At 68.9% G+C, this 12,608-nt stretch overlaps 1 protein-coding gene across 1 annotated transcript; it reads right to left on the reverse strand.

The window, feature by feature from the left end:
- Nucleotides 1-4,983: 4,983 nt before the first annotated feature.
- Nucleotides 4,984-12,063, reverse strand: THBS3 (thrombospondin 3; the record flags this gene model as incomplete). The annotated part of the gene is given in 27 exon segments (XM_080634910.1): nucleotides 4,984-5,069; nucleotides 5,192-5,331; nucleotides 5,936-6,108; nucleotides 6,175-6,371; nucleotides 6,542-6,590; nucleotides 6,697-6,875; nucleotides 6,952-7,145; nucleotides 7,307-7,359; nucleotides 7,431-7,549; nucleotides 7,624-7,783; nucleotides 7,976-8,083; nucleotides 8,160-8,270; nucleotides 8,383-8,535; nucleotides 8,613-8,690; nucleotides 8,839-8,979; nucleotides 9,085-9,303; nucleotides 9,309-9,368; nucleotides 9,458-9,540; nucleotides 9,802-9,828; nucleotides 10,029-10,131; nucleotides 10,216-10,472; nucleotides 10,622-10,828; nucleotides 11,638-11,891; nucleotides 11,893-11,956; nucleotides 11,959-11,979; nucleotides 11,982-12,024; nucleotides 12,028-12,063. Coding segments are annotated over 27 exon segments (3,288 nt in total). The 3' UTR covers nucleotides 4,984-5,010.
- Between the last annotated feature and the right edge of the window lie 545 nt (nucleotides 12,064-12,608).

A 12,608-nucleotide genomic window follows, 5' to 3' on the forward strand; every position in this document is an offset into this window, starting at 1 on the left:
TAACCAGCGGCCATGGAGCTGCCGGGTGCCGGCGGTGCTGGGCACTCACCTGGCTGTAGGGGTTGGGTTTGCTGCTGGGGGACACGTAGCGCCCGTGGCTCTGGTACTGCAGGTACTCAGACATGGGGTGGTAGGAATCCTTTGTGCTGAACAGGTCCAGCTTCCCACGGGTCTTGCGGCGGCAGGCGCAGATGGTCTGGGGGGAGGATGGGGTTGTGGGGCTGACGGCACAGGGACGGGCACAGGGACCCACCGGCAGGAGGGCTGGGGACTCACCAGCAGGAGGCAGGTAAGGATGCTCAGCAGCAGCAGGATGCAGACCAGGACCAGCAGAGCAATGGCCCAGCCTGGCACCGCAGGCACTGTCGCTGGGGACATCCCATCCGTGTTGCCTGAAAGAGGACCAGAGCCGTGTCTGCGCTATGGGGCAGAGCCATGGCACTGGCCAGGACCGACAGCCACAGGGCAGGGCCTCCTCCAGGGGTCCAGTTGGAGTTCCCACTGGGAACCTGCATTGGCTCTGCAGGCTGCCCCCCACCACCAGGGAGACCCCCAAAGCATCCCAGTGGGGCCCCATCCTCCCTCATATCCCCATCCCAAAGCCCCTGCTCACTCAAGATGTCACTCAGCTGCAGGCCCATGATGAAGCCGTTCTGGTCCAGGTTGTTCCTGAGCTGCTCCTCAGTGGCACTGCTGGAGATGATGCCGTTGCCCTGGCCAAACACGAGGGTGGACTGCACGGCCACGGAGCCTTGGCTGCCCATGGGAGAAGTGTTAGTGCCCAGGTGGTGCCCAGCACCAGGGGCTCTGCATGGTGCAGCCCCACTCACCTGAAATGGAGCTCACTGCATCCCTTGTAGCTCTGCTCACTGCCGTAGACACGGTCAAACTGGAACAGAGCACGAGGGTGATGGAGACCCCATCCCTCCTCCATCCATCCCGTCCCCTCAGTGCTCCCCATCATGGCACTGGCACTGCTGAAGTGGGTACCGGGGGCAATTGCACAGGGCACAGCACCGGGGGCTTTGCTCTGGGACTCACCATGGCCAGCACAGCGCGGCTCAGGCTCCGGTACTGCTCTGATGTGGGGTTGCGCAGGCTCTCGTTGAAGCTCCTGTTGAGGATGCGGAAGGACAGGGGGATGCTGAGCAGCAGCGGCACCGCGGTGGCTGTGTTGGGGCTGGGACCGGCGCTGCCACCCGGTGCCACTGCAGGGGCCGTGACAGAGGTTCTGTGCGTGGGGGTGGTCTGGGTGCTGCTGCTTTTGGTGCTGGAGGTGAGAATCACTGTGCCACCGTCCGTGTCAGAGGTGGGAGCTGCAGCGCTGCTCTTGGCTGTGTTGGTGGCAATGGTGGGAGCTGTGGTGCTGCTGTTGGTTGTGTTGGTGGCAGAGATGGGACCCAAGGTGCCGCTGTTGGTTGCGTTGATGGCAAAGGTGGGAGCCACGGTGCTGCTGTTGGTTATGTTGGTGGCAGAGGTGGGAGCCACGGTGCTGCTGTTGGTTATGTTGATGGCAAAGGTGGGAGCCACAGTGCTGCTGTTGGTTATGTTGATGGCAGAGGTAGGAGCCACGGTGCTGCTGTTGGTTATGTTGGTGGCAGAGGTGGGAGCCACAGTGCTGCTGTTGGTTATGTTGGTGGCAGAGGTGGGAGCCACGGTGCTGCTGTTGGTTATGTTGATGGCAAAGGTGGGAGCCACAGCGCTGCTGTTGGTTATGTTGGTGGCAGAGGTGGGAGCCACGGTGCTGCTGTTGGCGCTGAAGGTGGGGACCAAGCTGCTGCTGTTTGTGGTGGTGTTGGTGTAGGGGGTGGCAGAGCTGACTGGGGTAGGCACCATGGTGCTGTTGGCAGTGGTGGTGTTGGGCTGGAAGCTTGTGGTGTTGATTGTGCTGGGGAAGGCTGTAGCAGGGGGTGGTTGCGTCCCATTGCTGCTTGTGATGATGATGTTCGGGGTGGTGGTCATGGGGGTGGTGGTGGTCGTCTCGGTGGTCATCTCCGTGGTGGTCGTGGTTGTCTCTGTGGTGGTTGTGTCAGTGGTGGTGGTCTCTGTGGTGCTCTCCGTGGTGGTGGTCATGGCACAGGTACCTAAAGGAAAACACCAGGAGTCAGTGGCTGGGAACCATTTACCCAACACGGCTCCTTGGCCAGACGTTCCCTGGGCACCGGGAGCCACCACAACCTCAGGAGCCAACCAGAACACCCCGCGGCCGGGGCTGGTGCTGGGCACATGTGGCCCTATGGGGAGCACCAGCCCTGCAGCCCCCCATCGCCTCACCCCATGAGCTCCCTTTGCTGTGGGTCACCACGCTGCCCGCTGAAGGCGCTGGAGGGGAGCCCGTGGTCCCGGTGCTCACAGACACGCCTGAATTCCAGCCCCGGGCACAGCCGGCTCCGGCTGCTCAGACACGGCCGGCGGGAGCCACCGGCGGTGCGAGACCCCCGTGTCCCGGCTTCGCTGGGGTCACCACCCCCGGAGCGATGCAGCGGGAGAAGCGGTGACATCGCTGGTGCCGGGGTCCTCGCTCAGAAGCGGCCCCGGGGGCTCGGCTCCCGCCCCGCATCCCCCCCAGCCCCGCTCCTTCGGGCTCGGGGTATCCCCGTCCGCAGCCCCTCACCTGTGCCCAGCGCCAGCAGCAGCAGGAGGGCGGTGTTGGCCATGGGGCTGCCGGTCCGGGGCCGCCGGAGCCCTCCCCTGCGCGCTGTCGGCTCGCTCCGGTCCCGGCAGCAGGAACTGGCGGGAGCTTTATAGAAACACCTGAGGCGGGAGGGGAGGCCCCACCCCGCCGCCGGCCCCACCGATTGGGGGGGGTCCCTCCGTGCCGCTTCGCACCGGGCACGGGGCGCGATGGGGCTCCCGCAGCATCCTGACCCCCGGGGTTGGGTCCCGGGTTGGGGGGGCACCACCGGCAGCGTCCCCGAGCCGCGGGAGGGGACACAGGGAAGGGGCAGTGCCGGGGATCCCGGGATCCCTGGGCAGGGGGGTTTGGGGTTAAACCCACAAGAACCCCATGGGCTATGCTGCGGCTCCCAGAACCTGGTGGGGAGCAAGGGGGGGACAGAGCCTCCCAGTGCCCTATACCAGGGAGGGGGGGGCTCATTCTCTGGCTCTGTCCTGCGTTAATCATTACCGGCCGGCCCCTGCCTCGCCCTACACTCAAATAAACGCCGGTGATACCCCCCCGAAATGCTTACGCAGGTGGGGCCCGGGGCCCCATAAAATCCCAGTACCTCCCAGTACCCTCCCTGCCAGGTCCCAGTGCACCCCCCGGTCCTGGGTGCCACAACAGGCGTAAGACCCTCATCGCCCTTGGGACACAGCCCCTGGCGGTGCCCGGTGCCAAGCTGGATGCTGATGCTCCACCCCAGGGGTACGAGGTGCCCGCCGGTGCCCCCGTTCTGCCCGGTGCCACGTGCTCCTGGCACGGCCGGACCGCACCAACCGCTCTGGTCCCTCCCTGTCCCTGCCCTGCGGAAGAGCCCCCATTCCCGGAGAGAGCCCCAACTCCCGGGAAGGGCTTGGCCAGGGCCCCCCCGCCCGGCGCCCTGCCCTGCCCTGCCCTGCCCTGCTCGGTGAGCGGGGGGGGGTCAGTGCAAAGGGGAGCTGGAGGGGGGACCCTCCGCGGTGCCCAAGGAGTGGGTGTCCTGCGCCTCAGCACGGGTTCGACAGGACCCGGCTGCACCCCGGTCACCAGCGGGGAGCGCTGCACTGGGGCCGCGCAGGGGGGATGCGGCAGGGGATGGGCAGGAAGCTCCAGGTGACCGTGACAACCCCCCCTCCTCCCAAACCCCCCCGGAAGCCCCCATTCGAGCGGACCCCCGCGTTCTGCTCTGCGACAGCTCCGGTCCCCGGGACCCCCCCCCCCGTTCAACGCTCCCCTCGGCAGAACCGATGGAGCACTCGCCGAAGGGGGGGCCCGGGGCACGGAACGGGCCCCGTCCCCCGCGGCAGCGACCCCCGGGCTCGGCGCCGTACGAGGGGGCGCTGGGTCCCGACTGGGTCCCGCTGGGTCCCGACTGGGTCCCGGTTGGGTCCTGCCCGCCCCGGCGGCGACTGAGCTGCGGCGCCCTCTGGCGGACGCGGTCCTCGCGACACGCCTCGGGACGGGAAGCGGGAGCGGGACCGGAGCCTGCGGATGCCCCTGGCAGCCCGGGGGGGTCTGTGTGTGTGTGGTGGTGGCTCAGCCCCGCCGCGCCGTGCACCGGACGGACCAGGGGGCGTTCGGTACCGCGCAGCAGCCCCCGGTTCCCGCAAGCCCCGGTCGAGCCGCGGCCCCGGTCCGGGATCGGGCAGCGCTAACCCGGGCACTGCCTCCGGAACCGGTACTGCCGGAGCAGCCCCGCGACCACCGCGTTGCCCTTTTAAGAGCGGGGCCCGGTGCCGCCGCGCCCATTGTCGCCGCCGTGGGGCGGGGTGGGGGGGGGGCGGGCCGGTGGCGGCTCCGCGCGCTCCCGGGCGGGCGGGAGCAGGGAAGGAAGGGAGGGGGGGAGGCACATTCCGCAGCGTTGCCGGGACAGCCGTCGCTATGGCGACCGGGAAGTGCCGCCGGGGCTCGGCGCGCACCGCGCAGTTCCCACGGAGCGGCCCGAGCGGCGGGTCCGGTGCGCGTCCTCCGCGGCGGCGGCAGGGACGGGATGCGGTGCAGTGTTGTGCTCTCGCCTACCAATATTGCACTCGTCCCGGCCTCCCGCCGCCGCGGGCACCGCCGGTGGCACCGGCCGCGAAACCCACACCCCCCCTCCGCGACCACTGGACCGGAGAGCACCGGGGGGGGGGCAGAGCCGTTTCGGGGCACCGGGACCCCCCCCCCAAAGGAGCGGGGCAAGCAGGCTAGAAAACACTTAAAACTTTATGGCCAGACTTCGGGCAGGGACCGGAGCAGCAGCGGGGGGGGCCGCGCCGGTACCGGCAGTGCAAAGTCCGCGGGGGGCCCGGAGCGGGGCCTGGCCGGGAGCGGGGCCCAGAGCGGTGCCGTCGGCGCGGTGCGGGGGGAACCGGGCCGGGCGCGGCCGCTCACTCGCGTCCCTGCAGCAGGAACCGGCGGAAGGGCTCGAAGTCGGCGGGGATCGTGTCTGCAGGGACACAGCGGGGGGGAAAGCTCCGGTAAACCGGCGCCGAGCCACCCCCCGCAGGAGATGCTCGTCGAGCTCTCGGCCGGGTAAAGCGGGGGGCTCCCCGGGGGGGCCCTGCTCACCGTTGCAGCGGTACTGCAGGTTGGACCAGATGATGTTTTCCTGGGAGAAGCAGAAGACCCCCAGCCGCCCCCCGCGCATCGTGGTGTCGATGATCACCCCGGAGTCGGCCACCAGCCGCGGGCCCTCGTACAGCCGGACCCTGCGGAGGGAACGGTGCGGCCCGGCCGGTCAGCGGGACCTCCCCGGGGGCAGCGTCGGGCATCCCGACCCAGGCTGGAGTGGGGCACGGGGATGGCGGCACCGAGCTGGGGCATCGCGGCCTACGGTGGGATGCGAGCACCGGGCCGGGAACGGGGCATCCCGCGGCGGATGGGATGGGCAGAATCCCCCGCCCCGGGCAGGGCCCCCCCGCTACGGGCGGGATGGAGCCCCCGGCCCCGGCCCCGCCGCCTTTGTCGGGCGCTTTGCATGTGAAAGGCTCCGGCGGCCGCGGGGTCGCCATGGAGACGGGACAATGGCCACGGGGGCCCGGCCGGGCGGACAGGACCGGCCCGCGGATCCCCCCCGCGGCGGCCGCCCCGCCGGGAGCCTTAAAGGGGAAACGCGGTCCCACCGGACAGGACCCCCCTCCACCGACAGCGTCCTCCCCCTCAAGAGCTGGACCACACTGGCGCTGGACCCCTCCCCAGGGCATCCCCCAGCCACTGTGGTCCCACCGGGGCTGGACCGCTCCCCACCACCAGCATCCTCCCCCTGTACCATGGCAGGAGCAGCCGCATCCCATCATTCCAGGCCCTGCTCACCTGATGTAGCCAACCTGGGGCCTGTGGGCCAGTTGCCAGCGGTAGGAGGTCTTGTCCCGCCAGCCCACGTTGCGTGGGTCCTTCCAGAGCAGGCGGACGTGGTCGGGTGTGTGGCCCGTGTGCCACAACGCGTTGCGCAGGTGCTCCCCGGGGCCCGTCGAGGACTTCACTGCCTGTGGGTGCACGGGGCGTCAATGGGGAGGGACCCCGACCTGGTGCCAGGGGTAGCCAGCACCCACCTTGAGCTGCAGCCCTGGCTCAGCCACGGCACGGAAAGGGGTGGCCTGCCAGTACGTCTGCTCCGTCTGCTTCCACATCACCACGTAGAAGCTGGCGCTGTCCTGGTAGCTGAAGATGAAGCCGGCGTAGTCATCGTCGGTGACAGTGTTGACATGGAAGGTGCCCTCGAAGTCCACCCCATTGAAGGCTGTGTAGCCTACAGGCAGGCAAACGCTGCGAGGACACCTCTCCCCCAGCACAGGACCCCCCACCCCAGCTCCCTCCACTCCTCTGTGGGGCAAGGAACCAGCCCTCACCTCCCAGCGCAGGGGGACAGGAGCAGAGGGGCTGCCCCACAGGGCCTAGGGGTGGGAGAGCATCTCTTACCGACAGCCAAGCCTGGGTCACTGTTCATGGTCTGCACGATCTCCATGCCCTGATGGGGACAGCTGGGTGAGGGGCGTCCCCAGGGACCCCCCAGCCCTGCTCTGCTCCTCCCCTGCCAGCTCTGGCCCCAGAAACACGGGGGGCAGCACCCACACCTGGTTGAGGACGACCCAGTTGGGATCGATCTGAGCATCCCCCTCGGGGTCAAGGATGACGGTCTGGTAGGCTCGGAAGTCGGTCAGCGTCACCTCGGCGCTCTCGGGGCACACGTCGAGCTGATCCACCACCGTGTCGTTGTCAAAGTCCTCCTCGCACACATCGCCCACCCCGTTCCCTGCGGACACGCAGCCCGATCAGGCCAGGATGAGCCCGTCTGTGGCTCTGCCTCCTCTCGCTGGCCCCGCGCTCACCATCCGAGTCCTTCTGGTTGGGGTTGGCGATGAGGCGGCAGTTGTCTGGGCCGGGCGCTGTGTAGTCGGGGATGCCATCGTTGTCATCGTCGTTGTCACAGTCATCCCCCAGCCCATCGTTGTCCGAGTCCAGCTGGGAACTGTTGGGGATCTCGGCGCAGTTGTCCTTGGTGTCCTGGTGCCCGTCCCCATCACTGGCAGCAAGAACAGGGTCACAGCAGTGCTGCACACTGGGGCCCCAGCACCGTGTCCCTGCACCCTTGTCATCCCCAAAGACCTTGTCATCCCTCTCCCAGGCCTCCAAGCCAGGAATGGATGGGACAGGGTGGTAACCCCACCTCAGCGTGGTCCCTACCTGTCCTCATTGGTGTCACAGATGTCTCCTACCAGGTCGCTGTCCATATCTGTCTGGAGGAGAGCAGTGCCCTGGTTCAGTGCTGCCTGAAGACCCCCCATTCCCCACGGGGCCCCCACCATACCTGAGTGGGGTTGCTCATTTCAGGGCAACTGTCACAGGCGTCCCCGACCCCATCCTCATCCCGGTCTGTCTGCAGAGGGTTGGGCACCTTGGGGCAGTTATCCAGCATGTTGGGAATCCCTGCAAGGACAGCGCTGGGTGGATGCCCGCAGCCTGGGGTGCAGCAGGGCAGGACAGCCCCCGCAGCCGCTCACCGTCCCCATCGATGTCGTTGTCACAAGCGTCCCCCTCGCCGTTGCTGTCTGTGTCCCGCTGGTCGTTGTTGGGCACGTTGGGGCAGTTGTCGCAGGCGTCCCCAAAGGAGTCGGTGTCTGAGTTCTGCTGGTCCTTGTTGGGGAAGAGCCGGCAGTTGTCCTGTGAGAAAGGGGACAGGGAGGCCCACGCTGCAGTGGTTGGTGGGCAAGAGGGCACAGTCCCGCATGGCTCAGTGCAGGGCATCTCCAGGGATGACCATCCCAGAGCCCTAGGAGAACCATCTTGAAGGAGTCAGCACCAAGCCGAAGGCAGAAGCCCCCTGCCCAGCACAGCCCCAAGAGCCACAGGCACCTCCACATTCTTGATGCCATCACCATCAGCATCATCATCACACTGGTCCCCGATGCCGTCATTGTCAGCATCCTCCTGCCCCGAGTTTGGTGTCAGGCGGCAGTTGTCCTGCAGGGACAGTGTCAGACAGGAGGAGACGAGGTGTGAAGCACAGCCCCTGCCCCATGGTGCCGCTGGTACCCACCTGCTTGCAGTGCTTGTTGTTGTCGATGCAGGGCAGGGGCTCATCGGGGTAGCCATCAAGGTCCGTGTCTTGCCCACACACGTTGCCGTTGCCAGCCCAGCCCACGTTGCACTGAAGAAACAAGGAATCAGGAGCTGGGAAGCAGGACAAGGCCATGGCAGGACCAAGTGCTGCCCGTGCCCCTCCGGCTTCGCCCTCCTCCTGCCCCAGTCCCCTCACGCACCGCACACGAGATCTCCCCGTTCCTCTCGAACACACAGAAGCCGTTGACGTCGCAGGGGTTGGAGGTGGGGGTGCTGCAGGACTTCTGCGGGATGCAGCCGGACGTTTGGTTCCCCACAAACCCGGACTTGCAGGGACCGCACTTGTAGGAGCCCTGGGAGAGGGAGGGCAGGGTCAGGATGAGGGAGCGGAGCAGCCGCGGGTGCCAGGCCTTGGGGCAGCTCTGCTCACCAGCGTGTTGGTGCAGATGGAGTTGGGGTCACAGCCCCCGTTGTTCCCATCGTTGCATTCATCAATATCCGTGCAAACCTGCGAGCAGGGTGGGAGAAGCCATCACACGGAGCCGTTTCCTGCAGCTCTGCCCATTCCTGTCCCTCCTCCGGCAGCATCCTCCACCCGTCCCCACAGCTCCGCAGCTGGGAGCATCCGCAGGGATCGGGCTGAGCACTGCACTCACCTGCTTGCTGGCCCTTGCATAGTCAGCTCCCACACCGGACACGGTGTTGCCGCGATAGCCGCGGGGACAGGGCTCGCAGCGGAAGCCGGGGGCTGTGTTGATGCACTTGGAGCCAGGGAAGCAGGGGTTGGCGTGGGCACACTGCAGAGGGAGAAACACCCCTTCACCGCCGGCACGGCATTCTGCACTGGAATTCCCAGTGGAGCCCTTCCCAGTGAGGGGAAGCACCATCTGGAGCGCACCCACCTCATCGATGTCGGCACAGTGGGTGCCGTTGCCCTCCAGCCCCGGCGGGCAGGGCCCGCAGCGGTACCCGGGGTACTCGTAGGTCTCCATGCAGTCCACGCCGCTGAAGCAGGGGTTGGGGTTGCAGCGGGACCGGTGCTCGTGGAAGCCTGAGGAGAGGGAGGACGGGGCAGGGGTGAGACAGGGCCTCCCTTTGCCCCCTGTGGTGGGAGCAGAGCCTCGTAGCACTCACCGCAGACCTGGCACTCCATGATGGTGTTACGGATCAGGGACATCTCCTTCACCTGCGGCAGCAGAGCACAGGGTCGGGGGCTGCAGCACCCCCCGGCAGCGTGCTCCGGGGACATCCAGCCCAGGGACCCCCCTGCCTCACCTGGTCCCTGATGTCCTCCCGCAGCTCGGTCAGGACCTGGTTGAACAGGGTCAGCTGCGTGACCAGCGCCTTGGTCTGCTCGCCTGGCCGGGAGCAAAGGGACAAAGTCAGCCCCAGGGCAGATGCAGCTTCCCAGGGCCATGGGCTGGGAACTGGGAGGACAAGACAAGCAATGGCTCCTCCTCCTCCCTGGTCCACACAGGATCCCTTCCCCAGTAGCAATCCCTTTGATCCACCACATCCTGAGGCCAGCAGGCACGTGGGGCACCAGGGAGGTTTGTGTAGCCCCAAACACTGCCATTGCCCTCATGCCAAGGAAGGAGGGAAGCAGAGCAGAGACTTACCCAGGACGGAGGCCAGCGCATTTGTCACTGCCAAGGAGAGAGGCGAGATGTTACTGAGTGCTGCCAAGAGCCCAGCAGTGCCGGGCTGCTCCTGGTCAGTGCATGCACAGCACTTGGGCAGGAGCACCCCTTTGTGCAGCACATTGTCACCTCCTACCTCGTGTGTCACAGCACATGGGTGACCCCATACCTGCTCTGCCCGGTGCAAGGGGCAGACATGCCATTACCTGCACTGTGAATGGACTCATCCCCTTGGAAAGGGCACTCGCTCAGGGCCCCCACGCGGCTCATGGACCCCCCCAGGATCAGCTTCATCGACTCCACGACCCCCTGACGTACAAAGGGAGACGTGGTCAGCCCGGGGGGGTGCTCTGCCTGTCCCCAAAGCACAGCAAGGGGGGTCCCAGCACTCACCTGCATCCTCTGGTAGGCTTTCTGCCCCGTGCGCACCTCGATGGACTCTACCTCTGCCAGGGGGATCTCGGACAGCTCGGGCAGCCCCACGCTGGAATCCATCTGCTTGCAGTCAACGTAGAGCTCCACGCTGAGCATGTCCCCGCGCAGCCCGCTCAGGCGCACGATGACCGTGTGGCTCTGCCCGTCCGCCACGTGCGCATGCTGCAGGTTCACCGAGTGCAGTTTGTTGTCCTCTCGCAGGTAACGCACCAGGACTGCGGAGCAGCAGGAAGAGGCCGTCAGCTCCCCCCTGCCCCAGCGCTGGCAGCCCCCCCGGACCAGCGTGCACCCAGTGCCATCCCCAGTGGGCTCCTCGGGTGGCAGCGACTCAGACCCCGTTTCCCTCTGAGCATCACGGACCCACCTTTGTTGATTTTCCCCACTACAGAGACCTCCAACCACCTCGTGTTGTCCTTCTTGGAGTAGAGGCCGAAGAGGGTCCCCCCCTGCTTGGGGGGCAGGCGGAAGGTGGAGAGGAGGTAAACGTCGTTAACGGTCAGGAGCTCCATGCGGATCTTGTGTGTGATGCTGGCCATCTGCCGGGCCTCGCTCACCAGCAGCAGGTCGATGACTGCAGGAGCCAAACGCGGGGGTCGCATCCTGAACCGGGACCCGCAGCTCCGGACATGCCCGGTGCGGGGCACGCGGCGCGGCCCGCCCGAGGGGACGGAGCCGCGGGAAGTCCCTGGACCGCCGGGCCCCGGGGGTCCGGGGAAGCCCCGAGATCCCCGGGCCCCACCCAGCGCCGGCCCCGCGCGGTGGCGCTCCAGGACCGGCAGCGCCGCGGCCGCACCACCGGGAGGGGACCCGCGGAGCCCCGCCACCGGCGGGACCGGCGGCCCAGCGGGGACCCCGGCCCGGAGCCTGCCCTGCTCCGCACCCCCGCTCCGCAGCCGGGGCTTCCCCGCCCGCCCCGGGCATCCCGCAGCTGGGACGGCCCCGCAGAGCGGGGATGCAACTCGCGGGACTGCCCCCCCCCGCCCCGGGACCGGCCCCGCCAAACCGCAGCGGGACCGGGAGCTCCTGCAGGGACGGCCCGGCCCGGCCCGGAGCGTTCCGCGGAGGCACGGAGAGCCCGGTCCCGCCGCCTGCTCCGTGCAGCCGCACCGGGCAGAGCAGCAGCAGCCCCGACAAGCGGCAGCCGCGCACCGCTGGAGCTCCCGCTGCCCCGAGCTCGCATCGGGACCGGCGGCTCCCTGCTCCCGGCGGCCGCTCCGCGCTCCGCGGATGAATGTGCCTCTGTCCCCCTGTCCCTCTGTCCCCCGGTGCCCGCGGAGCGGCTGCCAGAGCTCCCAGGGCCAGCAGAGCCGCTGTCAGCGGGCCCCGGGCCGGGGAGCGGGGCCGGAGGTCTCCGTCCGCCTCGCCCCGGTCTCCCCTTACCTTGCAGCCCCTGACGAGCCGCGCCGGCGGCTCCCAGCAGGAGCAGCGCCAGGAGCGCGCCCAGCGCCGGGCCCCCCGCGGCCGCCGGTGCCCCCATGCCGCCGGTGCCGCCGGTGCGGAGCGGAGCGCGGTGGAGCGGGGTGGCGCGACGGGGGAGGGGCCGGGGCTGCCGGCGAGGAGGAAACAAAGAGCCGTCAATCACGGGCGCGCATCCCGGGGACCCCGGCGGGCGCTCGGGGCCGCGGCCCCGTTGGCGGAGGGGAGAGGAGCGGAGCGGGACGCGGCGCACAGGGGCCGCGAGGGAGCCACCGGCCGCCCCGCGCTGCCCGGCCCTGGCGCAGCTCCTGCGCGCCGGTTCACCGGGAGGTCAGGCAGTCTGGGGCCGCCCTACAGCGAGCCAGAGGCTCCCCAGCAGCGCCGGAGCATCCCAGCCCCGGAGAGCCGGGGCCGCGGGGACGGCGGGGGCTGCTTTGCGGGGTGTCCCCCGGTGCGAGCCCCCGGGGCGGGCGGTGCTTCCCGGCGGGAGCGGAGCGAGCGGAGCCAGCGCTTGAGAGCGCTCAGCGGCATAAATCAGCGCCGGGCCCCAGCCCAAGCCGCGGAGCAGCGATGAGCTCATCCCGGGAGCGCCTGCCCCTGCGCCCTGGGCCGGGAGAGCGGGGCCGCCGGGGGAGCCCCGCTGTGCCCTCGGGCGGCGGCAGCAGCGCGGGGTCCCGCGGGCATCACTCGGTTGGGCAGCGCCGCGCGGTACCGGTCCGGTCCGTGCCGCCGGAGCCCGCTGCGGCGCCCGGGGCCGCTCGGGCCGCTCCCCGCTGAGCTCCGGCCAAGGCGGGCGGGCGGCCCCGGCCGTGTTTATCGCTGTTTTCCCCGGCTCCATAACAACGCCCCGCGGCCGCCCCAGCGCCGTTCCCCCGGCCCCAGCCCCGCGCCAGCGGCTCGGAGCGGAGCAGCGGCCCCGGGCAGAGGCGGGACGG

Source organism: Psittacula echo (assembly GCF_963264785.1).
Source record: "Psittacula echo genome assembly, chromosome: 26".
Classification (NCBI taxonomy): Eukaryota; Metazoa; Chordata; class Aves; order Psittaciformes; family Psittacidae; genus Psittacula; species Psittacula echo.